This window comes from Sturnus vulgaris, chromosome 1, assembly GCF_052056855.1.
Source record: "Sturnus vulgaris isolate bStuVul1 chromosome 1, bStuVul1.hap1, whole genome shotgun sequence".
NCBI classification, from domain to species: domain Eukaryota; kingdom Metazoa; phylum Chordata; class Aves; order Passeriformes; family Sturnidae; genus Sturnus; species Sturnus vulgaris.
In genome coordinates, this window is record NC_142243.1 from 155284537 (window position 1) to 155302202 (window position 17666).

At 47.2% G+C, this 17666-nt stretch overlaps 1 protein-coding gene across 1 annotated transcript in view; it reads right to left on the minus strand.

Moving 5' to 3' along the window:
• ZC3H3 (zinc finger CCCH-type containing 3) overlaps positions 1 to 17666 on the minus strand; it is a 121979-nt gene that overhangs the window by 66924 nt on the left and 37389 nt on the right. Inside the window, exon 4 of the mRNA XM_088164279.1 lies at positions 2170 to 2320. Within this exon, the coding sequence (XP_088020405.1) occupies positions 2170 to 2320 (151 nt within the window). The remainder of the gene's footprint in view (positions 1 to 2169; positions 2321 to 17666) is intronic.

Consider the following 17666-nt stretch of genomic DNA (forward strand, 5'->3'; position numbering starts at 1 on the left):
AAAAAAGCAGAACCTGGTGTGTTGCATGCAACAGATCCAAGATGAGACAGGAACGATGAAGCAAAAAATCCTGTAAAAACTCCAGGAGAAGCATTTTCCACGTGCTTCCTCCAGACAGACCAGATGATTGATCACCCCCAACGAAGGTAATTGGTAGATGGAGATTTATGGCTTCTTTAAAACATAATTGTTTTAATTTGCTGATGGCATTTTATCAAGATTTGTCCGAAGCAGCTGTAAGATCTAAACTACACCAATTTAATGAAGTCAGAGATTAATATAGTGAAAATGATCCTACAAGTGGGAGCTCTCAGCCAATCACAGCAGAACAAGGTTATTCCTTGGAAAATCACCACTGGGTTGAGCAAGAGCCACCACACGGATCCCAGATGCTCCTGCTCTGAATTCCATGCCTGAAGCTTTCCCCCTCCTTGATTCTCACCATGGATCCTTCATCCATCAACCACCCAGACCTGGAGTACCAAGGTGTGAGGGAAGAAGCTGAGCCCAACAGTCGGAGGATGACTCGTTCTCAATTTAGGCTGAAGGTCACAGAATCATGGAATGGGTTGAATTGGGAGCAACCTTCAAGACCATCCTGTTTCCATCTCCTGCCATGAGCTATGCTGTCTTCCACTATCCCAGGTTCCTCCAGCATGGCCTTGGACACTTCTGAGATGGTGAGGCCCTGGCACAGTTTTCCCAGGGAAGCTGTGGCTGCCCCACCCCTGGAAGTGCCCAAGGCCAGGTTGGAGCAATCTGGGATAGTGGAAGGTGTCCCTGCCCATGGCAGGGGGGTTGGAACTCAAGGATTTTCAAGGTCCCTCCCCACCCAACCATTCTGTGATTCCACAAAATTGAAGGATGATGGAGCAGGCAAAAAATTACGTAGTTTGGTTCTGGAAAGGGAAATGCAGGAATTTGGTCTCTAGCATTTGCAAATGGAGGTGGCACCTCCAAGTGGAGCAGTAATTGAAAGAGAAAACCAAGTGCAAAAGGAGACCTGTGGATCTCAGGGATGATGCCCAGGTGGGAAAATATCATAGGCAAAAGTAGAATGTGAAGACAAAGGAGGAGGTGGTGCAGGTAAGGTTGACCATGAGCCCAAAAGGATCCCAATTTCCACACTGGATGAAGCACTTTGAGACCAGTGGAGTACAGGAGATGAGGAATTTCTCAACCAAGAGCTTGGAAAACAGACAAAATAACTGACCCAACCTTTTTTTCCAACCTGTTTATCCCATACTTTGCTTCGTCACCCTGAACTCTTCCAAAACCAACTCTCCCTTCAGACACCAATTTGTGAATCCCAAAATTCACTTTTAAAGAGAAATATCAGGACAAGTCAGGCTTTAAAAACAATCACCACAATTTTTGTGCCTCCACAGCTCTACCATAAAAACTACCAATCCTCAGGGCATTGCTGGGGAATGAGTTTTGGAGGAAACCACCTGGAGCAGGGAGAGCAAAGCTAGAGAAGAGCAGAGCAGGCTCTCTTTGCTCAAAATATAGCCTGCGACTCCTGGCAGTTCAGGGGGAGGACAAGTTATTCCTGACCTAAAAATAGCTAAAATCTGTATTTTCACCAACCCCATCACTTCTAATTGCATCTTGCTTTAAAGAATCAATTATTTTAATGATCTCCCTGCTTCTACACAAGCTCCAGGTTTTGTCTTGTCCTTTGAGATGCTCCCTGGAAACATCTCAACTTCTATGGATTTAGGAATATTCCAACTCAAGCTTACAGCACCTTCAGTGCCTCCTTTCTCCAGGTAATGCCAAAATATTTCCAGATGTTTCACCCATGCAGATAATTGGGAATAAACAAGTTTGGGACAGCATCTATATCCTGGTGTAAGTTTGGAGCATCCAACACGCTCCCCTTCATCACCAACATCCGCACATTTATTCATCCTCTTTTCAGCTTATTTAACTGCTCCATGGAAACAATTAATTCCAAGAGGGAATACAAAGGAAGCCAAAGGCATAAGCTGCTGGCACCAGCTCAGGATAACACAATGCTTAATATGATTTTACACTTTAAGTCAATAAACTCAGAGTAGACCAAACAAAAAGAGAAATTAAACAGCAAAGATGCAACAAAAAAACATGGAGCCTACTGTGGCTCCCACATCCCAACCAGCTGCATTCCAGGGATGGAAGGATTACCTGGATGTCACAGGTCGCCTGGTCTTCCAGGTGGGAATGGGGCTGGTGAAGGATGATAAGGCTGGAGACACCACGTTCTTCTTCACGATCCTGTAGCGTGTCTTTATCACCTTGTTGTTTGGGGAGCCCCTTACGAAGTGGAAGTTGGATCCTAGGAGAAGAAACATGGAAAAACAGGCCTGAAATCCAGGTGTGGATGGGCACAGGAGGGATCTCACCAGCATTCTCACAGAACTGCGGAATTTTTAAGATTGAAAAAGACCTTTAAGATCATCAAGTTCAATGGTGGTTGGTCCCACATGCAACTTAAGTCCTACATTCAACTTTTTAGCATCTGAAAAAAGGGGTGAAGTTTCAGGAATGGGACCACTATGGCTGATGGTAACAGAAAGGTCTTGATGGGCTTGGGACTGGCTTCACCAGCCCATCAGCAAAACCCTACCACAGGAATCATGGATTCACCAACAACACCTTGATCCCACCATCCACACTGGAAATAAATGTATGCCTTTAATCCTTGGCATTTTCATCATAATATTCATCCCCAGAAGTGTGGAAATCCAGGCTGGACAGAGATTAGAGCAACCTGGGATAATGAAAGGTTCCTTCCATGGACAGGGAACTGGATGAGCTTTAAGCTCCTTTCCAACCCTACCCATTCCCAGATTCTCTATGTTGCAGGATGATCTACATCCCAGGTTATTCCACGGAATGTTTCGTGCAATTAACAGTTCTATGTTTGACTGTGGTTTTCCTCCTCGAGCCTCTTTTTTTTTCCCAAGCTTTCAGGAATGCACCTAATTGCCCGACTTTTATAACATACAGCTGTAACTGCCCAGATAATTAAAGCTGACACTCCATGCTGAGCCTCGGTCTCTGGGTTTTATAACTGATTTAAAGGGCCGGCTGTTTTTCTTGGAGATCCTCTCATTAAAATTATGGAGAGGTTGGGAGGGGAAAAGTGGGATCGTTATTTCCACTGAAAATGTTAGACCCATCCCCATGTTTGTCTCCGTGAGAGGAGGGAGAATAAGGTGGATTCCCAGGTAAACTAGGAAAAATAGGGAAATACATTTTAGAGCTGACACCATTCCCTAGAAAGGAGGGAACAGCTCCCCCATTTCCCTGCAACAGTGGCAACATCAATCCACAGCTTTACAGTATCATACAGGGAGTATTTTCCTTCCTGAGTATTCCCAACAAGCTGATGACTTCTGTTGGCTTTGGGAGGGATCAGGCAACACAAATTTCCATTCCCAAATTCAGCAAAAAAGTTAAAACCCCTGGTGATGGGAAAAGGCAAAAACCAGGCTCTGCCATGACTGAAAAATCGCTGGAATTTTTCGTGGTAAAGATGATGCTCACAACATTCTGCAATCTGAACCCATGGGATAAATCATGGAACTAAAGGATTTTCCAAGTTCTCTTCCAGTAGAAACCATTTGATGATTCAATGACCAGAGGAAATGCAGCTACTTTAGAGGTGAGGCAGTTCAGAGATCACTTTAGAAGTGAGGCAAGAAGGGAGAGAGGAAAGAATGTGAGAAGCAAATGGAATTTCATTGCTCTTTCACCATCCCAGGATTTTTCTGTAGATCGAATTCTTCAGGGCAGTGACCAAACTTCTGTGTGGGCTTTTAAAGCCTTTCCAAGATTGAAACTCTAATTGCAATTAAAATTGCTCCCAAGTACCAGCAAACCTGGAACTTTTTCCTTCAGCAAACTGTATTTAAGACAGGAAAATGGGGACAACAAAAGGGCAGAGGTCCCAACCCCTGCAGGGACCAACACCACACACATGATGAAATTCCAGCTATGGTGATGGTGGGACTGTCCTGGAATCATGGACTCATGGAATGGTTTGAGTTGGAAGGGACCATCCAGATGCACCCCCTGCCATGGGCAGGGACACCTTCCACCAGACCAGGTTGCTCCAAATCCTGTCCAACGTGAGACCTGGACACTTCCAGGGATGGAGCAGCCACAGCTTCTCTGGGCAACTTGTGCCAGGGCCTCTCACCTTCACAGGGAAGAATTCCTTCCCAATATCCCACCTAAATCTGCCTTCTGTCACTTTTGTCACCCAGAACATGTGGACACACCCAACCTTTCACGGATACAGCACCAACCACGTACCCAAAGCACTTCCATTCCACCAGGGAAAGGATGAGAGCCACAATCCCACATCTTCCCCAACCAGCAACAACACAAGTTGCCCCTTTCCCTCCTCCACTCCGACCTTACAGAATAACTAAGCTGGGAATTCGCTGAATACATAATTAACATTTTTTTGCCCCCATGCAAGCTCGAGCTGCCACCAATCAACCCAGAACTGCATCAAACTCCTGCCTGACAAGAAAGAGAGGTCCCAAATTATTGCAGGCATCCCCCTCCTCCTCCTCCTTCCCCAAAACAGGCTGGCACCTGGTAAACTCTATTCCCAGAGGTAATTGGATGGTGTATTCATTCCGAAGCTGCTCCTTGGAAAGTGCCTGATGCACGACTCTGGCATTAACCACCTCCTCAAAGAGCCTCTCCGAAGAGCTCCGTTTTCTATTATTACTTGCTAGCTGAGGGGTTTTGTGTAGATAATCATGTTATTTAGACAGGATGTTGGTTTAATTCCCTTCATTACAGGCTCCCAGGGTTGTAATTTTTTCCTCTCCGCGTGATGTATTCCCCGTGGCACATTTCACTCAAATCAAACACTTCACGCTTTTATTACAAACAATACCCCAGCGTCCCCCGTTATCAGCCCGGCGCACACATCCCCACTCCTCGCCGCGATCCAGAGGTCACTTCTAATGACTAATCGATCTCATTAGCTTTCCTAATTAAAAACTTTACTACCGCCATGGAAGACAAACTACAAAAAAACTGCTTGCATCATATTCGAATGGGATATGAGCATCATTTATCAGCCAGGGCCGCACGCTGCTGAGCTCGGGGCTTTCTGCGGAGCCGCGAATCCCGCGGGCGCCGCTTGCGCCTCCTGTTCCCAGGGAAAAAAAAAAAATCTTGGTGTAAACTCTAAATGTAGAATTGTTAAGGCTGTAAAGACCTCTGAGGTCATCGACCCAGTGCTGCCAAAGGTTACCACTAAGCCATGTCCCCAAGTGCCACTTCCATGTGGTTTTTAAATCCCTCAAGGGATGGTGATTCCACCACTTCCCTGGGCAGCCCAAGCATCCCCTCAGTGAAGACATTTTTCCCAATATCCAAACAAAACTTCCTCTGGTACAACTTATGGCTGTTTCTTCTTGTCCAGTGCTGACCTTGAGATGGGGAATTTGTTGCCGAAATCTCTTAGCAGGTGCTTTAAGCAGGTAGGATTCAGGAGCCACCACCCCACACATCCCCCAGGAAAGGGGTTGGATGCAAGGGTCTTTATTTCTCCTCTTATTTTCCTGAGAGAAGTATCAGGAATTGGCCCCCTGAGGCAGTTGAAGCAGGGAGGGCATAAAAAGAATTCACTCCTGGAATATTTCACCTGGAGAAGGGTTTGGATAAACCTTCTTTTAAAGGAGGCTTAAAAGAAAGATGGGAAATTACTTTGGACAAGGTCCTGGAGTGACAGGACAAGGGGGAATGGCTTCCCACTGCCAGGGGGCAGAGTTAGGCAGAATATTGGGAAGGAATTTTTCCATGTGAGGGTAGGGACAAGTTGCCCAGAGAAATTGTAGCTGTCCCATCCATGGATTGGATGGGGCTTGGAGCAACCTAATCTAAGTGAAAGATGTCCCTAAAAGCCATGTTGATGTGGCACTTGGGGAGAGAGTTTAGTGGTGGCCCTGGAAGCGCCAAGGTTAACATTTGGATTTGATGATCTCAGAGCTCTTTTCCAACCTTAATGATTATTCCATGGCTGTGATTCTAAATCCATGAGGCAAGAGGAAGATGATGCTGCTCAGGATAGACAGGGAAACCACAATATTGGTGGAGTAAATCCTGTTCAGATACTGATGGGAAAAATGAAGTGAAATAAGCGAGGGGAACTTCAGGAGGGCAGACTCCCAAACCCAAGAGATTATTGCTGCTTTTGGAAAAGGATATGGGATAGAAAAGCTTCTTGTACGGGCGCAGTAATGGGGAAAAAACCTAAATTAAGTCGTTAAGTCTCCCATTGTCAATCCTTGGCCACCAAGACCCTTCCCGTGTGTCTCCATCAGGGCTCAGTGCCGAGCTGTGCCGTTAATCCCGATCGGAGGAGAGACGGGAAGCAGTGAGTGACAGGTACATTGATCTTCCAGCACTTGGAAGCAAGACGGGAGCAGGGACGAATGCAAATTGGGGAGCAGAAGCTGAACCTTGGATACGCTGCCAGGATTGTCCCCAGCACCAGGAAAAAAAACCTCAGAGATTAAAAGGATGCAGCAGGACTATCCCAAGTAAAAAAGTAAAGCAGAGACCAAAAAAACCTCAGATAAAATCAAATTGCTCTTTCTAAACAGGCATGAGGAAAAAAAAAAAAAAAAAAAAAAAAGAGTTAAGGACTATTAGGATACGTGTAAAGGAGCCACCAGCATGTCCCAGATCCTGACAGGGGGTAAAAAACTCACACTTGGAACCCAAAGCAGCTTCAAAAAATAACTGAAAATCTCTGCCGAAGGGTTTTCTGTAAGTAAACACTTCCCACCATGAAGATTAATCTCTTGCCATGGGATTTGCTCCAGGTTTGGAAGGAAAGATTCAGCAAAATCCAACGTTATCCTCAAATCCCAGAAGGAAGAGGATGCTCAACCAAAGACATCTCAGGCTGCAGCAGGACCATCACGCACATCTAGTGATGCTCTGGGATGGTATGGGATCAAAACTCCCTCTTTTCCATGGGAAAAGGCATCCCTGACTCAAAACAATTTACTGCTGACTTCCGTTATGTGGAGTTTGGGATGAGCAATGTCAAGGCATGGAATGAGGCCCCCACATCTGGTCCTTGCAAAATCCCTGCAAGACCTAATGGATCTGATCCTTCCACACTGTCTCCCACCTTGTGGATGAAGGAAAGGTGGTGGAGGAGCTTTTCAGGATTTTAGTAAGAAGGTCCAAGGCAATTTTGGGGGCAGCAGAGGAGTTTGCAGCCAGGAGCAACCACAACAGCAGAAGCACCACGGGAAGCTCTGATGGCCAGGATGGATCAGTCTCACTCCCACTGCAACAGCAGATTCCAGGGATTGGGAATTCCAACCACTGCCCTTCATGTCAACTTAGAGCCAGATTGCTCCAAGCCCCATCCAACCAGGCCTTGGACACTTCCAGAGATGGGACAACCACAGTTTCTCTGGGAATTCCATTCCAGCCCCGCACTGCCCTCACAAGGAAGAATTCCTTCCCAATATCCCATCTATCCCTGCCCTCTGCAGTGGGAAACCATTCCCCCGTGGTCCTGTCACTCCATTTGCTTGTCCAAAGTCCCTCTCTGGCTCTCTTGGACCCCTTTCAGGCACTGGAAGGGGCTCAAAGGTCTCCCTGAATCCTTCTCTTCTCCAGTCTCAGACTTCAGCTCACCATTGGGTGCAGAGGTGGAAAAAACACCCAAACCTTCTGAGGATTATCCCCAACAACACTTGCTTCCCTGGATGAGAAAATCTGGATGGGAAGGGAAAAGCAGTGGAGGGAAAAACTGAGAAAGACCCAGAGAAGTTGGGATAAACCAAGAACCATGGAATGGTTTGGGTTGGAAGGAACCTTTAACACAATTGATTTCCAACCCTTTGCCATGAGCAGAGACACCTTCCACTAGACCAGGTTGCTCCAAGCATTTGGAAATGACCTTCAACAGGAATAAATCCATGGGAAACCTGAATAAAGTTCCACCACAGCTCCTCCATCCAAAAGCAAACAGTTCCAGTGTTTCCCATCCCATCACACCTGGATGGCATCACCCCTGAGCCACATGGCTCCAACATCTTTTGTCCTGGCTGCCAACTTGGCCAAGTCCCTGGAGTTAACAAAAGCTCTGGGATTACTGTAATGCTGTTAGGAATTCAGTGTGAAAGCAGACACCAGTATTAGGGATGATTATCCTGGAGCAGGTTCAATATGTTCCCACAGAATGGCACAGCAAGAGGTTAATTATGTTGCGACTGGAATCAGCTTCCAAAAGGGCCATCCTTGGGTTTAAGAGGGGAATTTAATTTTCACACTCATTCAGTTCCGAGCTCTTTCAAGAACGATGGCTCTTTATGCCAGCGTGTAAATGATGCTTTATGATCATGAACTGCTGCTTAATAGGAAATAAATCCAATTGATCCAAAGTGCTTTACCTGGGACCTGGAGCACGGCAGCTGCTCCTGTGTCACATTTTGAGAGGACAGGAGAAGGGCGGGATTTGGAGCCGAAACATTTTAGAGGGCTCCAAACCCGTTGGGAAATTTGCTTAGCACAGTAGCTGCTTTCAGCTGGGAATATTTGGGAAATGAATACTAAATCTGCTGGGTGAATTCCGTGATGTGGAGTCCCCAGCGGCCTGGTTTGTGGTTTGGCCTGTGAGTTATGGAAAACAATGCCCTAAGTTTGGAGACATTGAAATTTAGGGAGAGTTAAAGTTTGTTCCCATGGGGTCATGAGGAGTTACTTATATAAATAAGAGTTAGTTGCCACTTATGATTGGTTACAATATTTCTAGAATATTCCATTGGAGAGTATACAAGTTGTATTCACCCCTTGTTCAGGGTCTTGGTCTTTGGCTGCATTTGGGAGCACTCCAGTGCTACATGGAAGAAGAATAAAGGATTTTCCACCCAAGACCCAGCACCTGCTCTTTTCTTCCATGCTGACCCATCACAATTGTTGCCTGTCCTCGAGGGCGTGGGCCAGTGACACTACACCGTTATGTCAACTGGACCACAGGAAAAGTGGAAGTTCACCTGGAGCGAGGTTGCAATGGGAACTGACACTTGGAAATGAACTGTAAACACCCATTTTAGCAGGAAAGTATTAAATTCATTGAATTGTTTGGCTTGGAAGGGGCCTTAAAGATCATCTTATTCCAAAACCCCTGCCATGGGCAGGGACATCTTCCACCAGACAAGGCTGCTCCAAGCCCTGTCCAACCTGGCCTTGGACAGGGATGGGGATTCACAACCTCTCTGGGCAAATCCACATATCCTGCTCAAATAAATTCCATGGGTCTGGGTCTGCGTCTGAAATTCCTGCGTTTAGGTGAAAAATACAGAACTTTTGTTTCCAGAGTGGGAAAACATCATCCAACTTGAAGAGAAAAATACCAGCAGAAGGAAAGGGAGGGATTTTGCCCCTCTGCTCCACTCAGGTGAGACCCCACCTGGAATTTTACATCCAGCTCTGCGGTCCAGCAGCAGACATATGTGGAGCTGCTGGAGCATATCCAGAGAAGGCCATGGAGATGCTCCAAAGTCTAGAGCCAGGCTGGGAGAGCTAGGAATGTCCAGCCTGGAGAAGGGAAGGTTCCAGGGAGACCTTATTACAGCCTTTCAAAAATTCAAAGGTTTCGGAAAGCCCCACCATGCGTGGAGATGTCATGGGGGAACCAAGTGATCCCTGAGCTGTTGAGAAGAAAGAAGGGGAGCGAGGAGAAGAGCATCTGGAAAAGCTGGGCATTGCACAGCCAGGAGAAATCTGACAGCGAGGAAACACTGGCAGCGAGCGTGACAGGAGAGAAGCAGAAAGAAAAGCTGCAGACGTGAAAGTCACAAAGCTCCAAGAAACTCCCTGGAAAAATGTTGCTGAATAAAACACTCAGGATCAGCCTCCCAAAAGGCTGAGGACCTGTACTCCCTTTCCAGCCCACTGGTGCAATCCCAGCTTCCATCTGCAGGATGGATTTTAGTGGATCTGGTTTAGTGGATGTGGTGTCTTTGGGGTTTGGGTGTTCCCAGGACGCCACAACATCCAGCATGGAATCATGGAATGGTTTATTTTGGGAAAGAGCACTAAGACCCAATGGTCTAACTTTTCCCTCAGCACCACCAAGGCCACCACTAAACCACATCCCAAACTGCCACATACACACATTTTTAGAACCCTTCCAAGGATGATAATTCCACCACTGCCAAGGGAGCCTATTCCAATGCCTGACCACCTTTTTGTGAAGAAATTTTTTTTCCAATATCCAATCTAAACCTCTCTTGGCACAACTTGAGGTAATTTCCTCTTGTCCTTTCCCTTGAGCCCAACCCCCATCCGGCTGCACCCTCCTGTCAGGGAGTTGTGCAGAGCCAGAAGGTCCCCCCTCAGACTCCTTTTCTCCAAGCTGAACCCCTCCAGCACCCTCAGCCACTCCTGGTGCTCCAGACCCTTCCCATCCTTCATAGAATACCATCCCTGGAAGTGTTGCTCAGCCCTACACTTCCAATACCAATATTCCAACTGCAACAGAAATGCCAGCAAATATTCTGGTTTATTCCCTCCAATCCCAAAATATGGAGAGAGGCAGAGACAGAGGGGTCTAACAACGTCTTGGTGGGGACAGGAGGACATATCACCAACCTCCCAGTAACGCCAGTAACCCCACCAGCTCTGTCACATCCCCATCCCCACTGCCAAAAAGCCCCAGGATGGCCCTTCCAAACATCCCAAGAGCAGAAGAGTCTTTCAAGGATGAGGAGCCCCCACATTATCCACCAGGATTGGCAAGAGGAGGTCACACTGAAGGCTCTGAACACCATTTTCCCTGCTCCAGCCTGTGTTAAAGAGCCTGAATGGGTCTCTAGAGCATCGGCCCTTGTTCAAACACAACCCTTATTATTATAACAAAAGAGGGTGGTGGGTTTTCCTTCCCCCCTTCCCTCAGTGAATGATTATTAATGTGTTTCCAGGAGCTGGATCCATTCCTCTAAATGAGAGAGCGGGATGGCAGGAGGAAAGCTGATAAATGCCCTCCTCCCCCCGGCCTCGCGGCGGGAGCTGCCAGGGGTGCTCGTTCTAACAAGCTGCAGATGGAAGACAACTGGAATAACAAAGTATGAATTTTTATGAGTCTAATAAATCACTCCACTTTTCCTGCTCTTGATCGTTTCCAGCACTTCAGACACCAGAAAAAGCCCGGCTATAATCAAATGGGTTCAGGGATCTCGTGTTCACGCCTCGCCGTGGCACGGGGAGAGGTGGCTCTGCCTCGGGAAATGACGGGAGCGCTTGGCGGGCTGGAATTCCATTTGCATTTATGCTTTAGGATTGACTTCATTTTTTAAAAAATTTTATTTAACTTTAACAAGGAAAAATTTGAATCTCTTAGGTATTCCCCACCCTCAAAGCCACTTATCCAACTGAAGGCCACCCAGCTTTTAGCTTTTCTAAGTATCCACTTAAAAAGAACCTGACCTGAAGGGCATTCAGCAGAGGAACTTGGATAAACTCAGGGAGATGGGAGGAAAACTTTGCAGGCAGAAGGTTCGTTAAGATCCTTTTAATTCTCCTATCTAAACTTTGATATAAAGCAGGCGATGGATAGGCTCAAAATCCACCCCAATAGAAACAAAGGGATTCAACTACGAGTTGGAACGCCTGAGTATGTGCACGTGGGTTTGCCAAGGGAACTATTTGCCAAAAAGCCAGAAAAGCATCACATTCATGGAAAGAAAGAATCAGGACATTGGTTTCCTTACCAAAAAAACATCCTTGAAACCTCCCAGACAGAGGAGAACAGAGCTGAAGTCAGACACACCACAATGGTTCCCTGACCATGGAAGGTGGGGTTGGAATGAGATGATCTCTAAGGTCTCTTCCAGCTCAAACCATTCCATGATGCCATGTGGTTAAGCAAAAGAGAACCATTGCTCCACACCAGTCTACAGTCCCTCAAGACCAAGCACAGCTCCAGGATCTTTGAAATCTGGAAAAAAAACACTCCTTATAATCACAGAATCATTAAGGTTGGAGAAGACCTCCAAGATCCAATTTTTGATCAATCCCCACCTTATGACCCAGACCAGAGCCGTAAGTGACACATTCAATTATTCCTGAAACACCTCTAGGGATGGGGACTCCACCACCTCCCTGGGCAGCCCCTTCCAATGCTTAAAAACCCCTTCCATGAAGAATTTTTTTCCTGAAATGTAATTAACGTTGAAGCACTCCTGGTCCCCCAGCACCTGTGTTGACAGTGAGTCCCCATCCCAGTATCCCAAACCTCAACGCTTCACCTCCCTGGAGGAAGAACACCAAGTAAACAGGGAAACCTGTTGTTTCCATCACCCTTATCCTGCCCTAGTCTTTAATCCATCCAATATGTTCTTTTTCCCCGCTTTTCATTTGCTTTTCCAGCACTGCACTGCATCAGGGAGAGAATTCATCTTTGACAAACATTTACCGATTATCAAATCACAACTGCAGCCGCCGACAGGGGCAATAAGTCACTTTAAGCAGCCGCCCGTATTCCAGGCTCAGGAGTTTGGGCAGCTCCTCGATGACAAATCACTCCTGTCAAAGCCGCGTGTTCCCGGCCGCTCCGGAGCCGTGTTCCCTGTTGTTCCACGCTACCTGGTGTTTAATGACAACACTGTCAGACTAAGACGAAGCCGCTGCGCCACCGACTGCCAAAGCCCCATTAGAGGGAAGATTGAGACCCTACTCTTCCCAAACTCACTCAAGCAACACAACCCACGAGTTTTTATAATTACGGCGCGAGAGCCATCGATCCTGCACTGACATCCAACCTATCCCTATGAAATGGGAGTAGTTTGCTGGCTGACAGTTGCTATAGATTATTGTGGGTGGGTTGCTTGTTTTTTTTCCCCCCTTTTTATCCATCGCTCGACAAAGCTCAGGATGGATGGGAAGGAAGAAGAGGAAAACGTGTGCGGTCTTTTCAGCGCTGTTTCTATCCCAGCTCTTTCCCTTCAAAGCAACTTCAGAAAATCACAGAATGATTTGGGTGGGAAGAGACCTTGAAGATCATCCAGTTCCAAAGTCCTGACATGGACAGGGACACCTTCCACTACCCAGGTTGCTCCAAGCCCCGTCCACCCTGGCCTTGAACACTTCCAGGGATGGGGAAGCCAAAACTTCTCTGGGCGATCTATGCCAGAGCCTCACCACACCCCTAGGGAAGAATTTCTTCCTTATTTCTGCTCTAAATCTTCCCTCTTTCAGTTAAAACTTTCTCCCTTGAGGAGGAAGAAAGTTGCTGTTGCTTTAAAGAAATGTGTTCATCTGCTTGAAGCCATTATAGTTTCCGTTAAGTTCCTATAAATATGGAATTTCACAGCCTAAGCTGTGCACGAGCATCGGGGCATGTGGTTGATTTTCTTGGATTGCCCATTTGGGCGATCCAGCTGGATGGATTTGGCACACATCCACTTCTCCCACCTCCCCAAAGACCACGGCTTCAGCTGTGCTGGAGGAGAAAGAATCCAACGGCATTTCACGCTCAGCATGGGGTTGGATGGCAGCAAGAGGCACCCAAACCTTACCCACCATCCCATTCCACGGGCAGAACTTAAGGAATTGACCACTAGGGCTTAAATGGGAATAGTTGACCCAAAACCATCATTCCTGCACCAGAGTTGGAATTTTCTCATAGGTCTGATCCTAAAAAGCATCCTCTTCAGGATGGGATCCCATGAGAGGGAGTTTAAATCATGGAAACACAATGCCAAGACTTTAGCTGGGATCAAATCCACATGAGGATCAGGGTCACTGAAATTTATGATATGGAAAACAGGATTACAAGAAGGAAATTCCCACTGGCTACCTGGATGGCTCAGGAGAGCCATTCCTCCTTAGAAAATCCCAAGCACTGCATCACATGACTACAGAATAATTTTGATTCAAGGTCCTCTCAGGCACATGGTGGAATTCATGGGGTGTCCTATGCAGGGCCAGGAGTTGGACTGGATGACCTGTGTGGGTCACTTCCAACTCAGGATATTCCATGATTCCTTTCAGCCATGGTTTTGAAGCATAAAGCCACAAAGATGAGCCCACATCACTTTTTTAGGAAAGGAAAAAGAAGAAAGCTTTGGCACTGGTGGCTCCTCAATTCCCAAGGTCAACAACATCATAATAAGGAAAGCTCAGGCCTCCAAGTCACCTGATCACAATCAACTTTACTAAATCCAAGGCTGCTAACAAAGAAGGAAACAAAGAAAAAATCAATTTCTGGTGGAAAGCAGAAACTCTTTTACCCAAAATATCCATAATCCCAACCTTACCCTCTGATCCAGCACTTTACATTCAGGTTTCTATCCCTGCACTCCTGATCATCATCCTGGAGCGTGTGCCATCCCATGTTGGAGCATGTGCCTCTTCAACAGCATAGCTTGAAGGAAATGGCATCTGGAAAAGGCCAGGTTGGATTGGACTTGGAGCAACCTGCACTCATCAAAGGTGTCCTTGCCCATGGTAGAGGGCTGGAATGAGATGATCTTCATGGCCTCTTTCAACCCAAACCACTTTCCTTCAATCTTTTCCTGTGGCTCCAAACTCCAGGGGCACCTGGATTCTATTCCAATAAAAAATTAATTTTCCAAAGCCCAAGTGATAGGTGAGCAGAGCATTCCCTTTGTCACACCCTAGGGATCGCCCTAGGAGTGTCAGCAAACAAATCTCCCTTTTCCAGCCTCCACAACTGATGAGCTGCACCAAACGGGGGGGGAAATATTTGATAAATTTTCATTTCCTTTCCGAAGCTGTCAGAGAATCTTTTTATTGACAGCGCTCCAGGGTTTTTCCATAGTCTCAGGGAAAAGGGCACGTGCTCTTGCTTGTCATTAAACCAAATACATATATTGGAGGGAGAAACAGCTACAATCCACCTCCTCCAAATAAATCCTCCGGGTGTGAGTCCCACAGAATTCCATACACCTCACAAGCCATGTGGGAGCCCAGTTCATGTCCCCTGACCCAGGAGGGATGACGGAGGGAAGATAAATGAAGAACCATGGAATTATTGAGGTTGGAAAATACATCCAAAGATCATCAAGTCCAACTGTTAACTCAACATTGTCACATTCACCACTAAGCTACATCTCCAAATGCCACATCCACACATTTCTTCAGCATTTCCATCACCATGCTCTGCAGGCTGGAGCCCCTCTATTATGGAGTTCAGGCCGGGAGAGCTGGAAACACCAACCCTGGAGAAAAGAAAGATCCAGAGAGACCTTAGAGCCCTTCTAGTGCCTAAAGGGGCTCCAGGAGAGGTGGAGAGAAAAAGCTGGACAAGGGGTGGAGTGCCAGGGCAAGGGGGAATGGCTTTCCACTGCTTGAGGGCAGGGATAGATAGGATATTGGGAAGGAATTCTCTGTGAGGGTTGTGAGGCCCTGGCACAGGTTTTCAAGAGAAGGTGTGGCTGCCTCATTCCTAGAACTGTCCAAGGCCAGGCTGGATAGAGCATGGAGCACCCTGGGATAGTGGAAGGTGTCCCTGCCCATAGCAAGGGATGGAACAAGATGGTCTTGAAAGATCTGTTCCCATCCCCAGATTCCATGAAGACACAAGACAAAGACACCAAGACCCTGCCTCAGCACAGTTCCAGCCCCTGGCAACAACAATCACCCAACAAACAACATCCCAAACCAGGAAACAGCTGGATTTTAAAAAGGACCATGGGTTAAATCACTTTGGATTTCCTGCTGGTTCACAGCTTGATGGCTTCTCATCCAAAGGTCAGAAATTCCCTCTCCGAAATCCCCCCGGAATAGACTCTCTATAAAAAGAACCAGGAGCTCACAGCAAATCCCACATGTCAACTATAAAGCCGTAATCCCTGGAGCTCCAGGGATTCTGCACATGCCACTGGGAGTGTGAACAGCCAGACTCCCAGCCCAAATCTTAACTGCAGTAATGCCTCACAAAGTTTTCCCTTGGCTCCCAGAAGATCCATGCACTGCCTGTTTCTCAGGGCCTTAGGATTTAATCCAGTACAGCAAATCCTTCGGGAGGGTTTATAACCAAGGAATCAAAGATTTCCAGGATGGCTCAGGAGTTCCACAAAACCAGGTACAAGGTTTTACAAAGTGTCCATATATTTTCTTTCAAAATAACCCAAAGTGATCCATGGTCTTGGAAAATTTATGTCCCATGTGCAGGAAAACTTGATCTTATGTAAATGAAGATACATAAATTAAATGACCAAATAAAACCACCAGAAAATTCAAAAGGAGGAATAAAGGAAATCTTGTATCGCACAATTTTAGCACGATGGGGTAGAGAGTTTCTGCTGCCAGAGGGCAGGTTTAGATGTGATCTTGAGAAAAACTTATTCCCTGGGAGGGTGGTGAGGGGCTGGGATAGAATTCCCAGAAAAGCTGTGGCTGCCCTGTCCCTGGAAGTGTTGAAGTCCAGGCTGGGCTTAGGGTTGGATGTTGCAGGGAGCCAGAAGGTCCCCCCTGAGAGGCCTTTTCTCCAGGCTGAGCCCCCCCAGCTGCTCCTGATGCTCCAGGCCCTTCCCACCTCCGTTCCCTTCTCTGGACAACAACAAATCCGAGGTCTTTCCCATGAGCTCCTCAGAGCCACCAACATGACAGAAGAAAGCACCAACCCCCCCGAGCTGCCCACTGCCCACAGGAGCACATGGAAAAGGCAGCAAGATTTTAGGGAAAGGCAGCAGGGACACCCTATCAACCTTTCTCTCCCAGATCTCCTGATGTGTCCACACCGAAGCCGGGCTGTCACCACTCACACCCCGTTGTTTGGCCAAACTCAAACCGTCTCCAAGAGAACAGTTTGGAAAACTCTGTCCCCATAACCCCCCCCCCCCCCTTCCCTCAACTCCTCGGAGCGCAGCAGCACAAAACGCCTTTCCTAATGTTTCACACTCCGAGAGCTCCTCCAGCCCGTGCTCGCTGTGTAATCCCCACAAAGTGCTTCCCAAAACAGCTGCAGCTCTCCTTAATTAGTCTCCGCGGGCAACGGGCATTAACGATTCAGTCGGATGAGCGACTATTTCTGTGTAAACCCCGCGTGCTCCCCCTGGAAGCCTCTCCGTGCATCCATCAGGAATGGCTCTGCTGAGCAGTAGAGCACTGACCTTTTGGCCCAACCCTTCTGGAAAAGCCTCGTTGGGAGCAGGTGACCACCTCCAAGGCAGCGTTTCCACGAGGAAAGCACTGACCAGCTCCAAGATCAGTGGGAATTCAAACCACCTGCAGGTCTTGGGAGAGATGTGGTCAAGACAAGGAATCAACTTTCAGCCCCTGGATTTGGGTCCATCGTTCACGGATTTGGGATAAACTCATAAATTACAGCAAGAGCTTGCTGTGTTTCCTCCGGGGCTCCTTTAACAGGAGCTGCATTCCAAGAAACTCAACGTCTTTACTCAGGCAAATGGGGCTCCAGGGTCTGAACAGAAGGGAGCGGGAAGATGTTTATCCCATCAAAGTGTTGTTCTTGACTCAGCAATTCTGGGGAAGCCTTCAGCAAAAAATAACTCCTTGAGCAGGAGCAGGTTCTGCAATAAAAACCAGCCACTGTGTCCACCTAGTGCCTAATCAGGGGCCAGGTTTTAAAAGTAATTAAAATAATTAACAGGGAGGGAAAAAAAGCTGAGAACTTGGGAATCAGATGCTCATGGAAA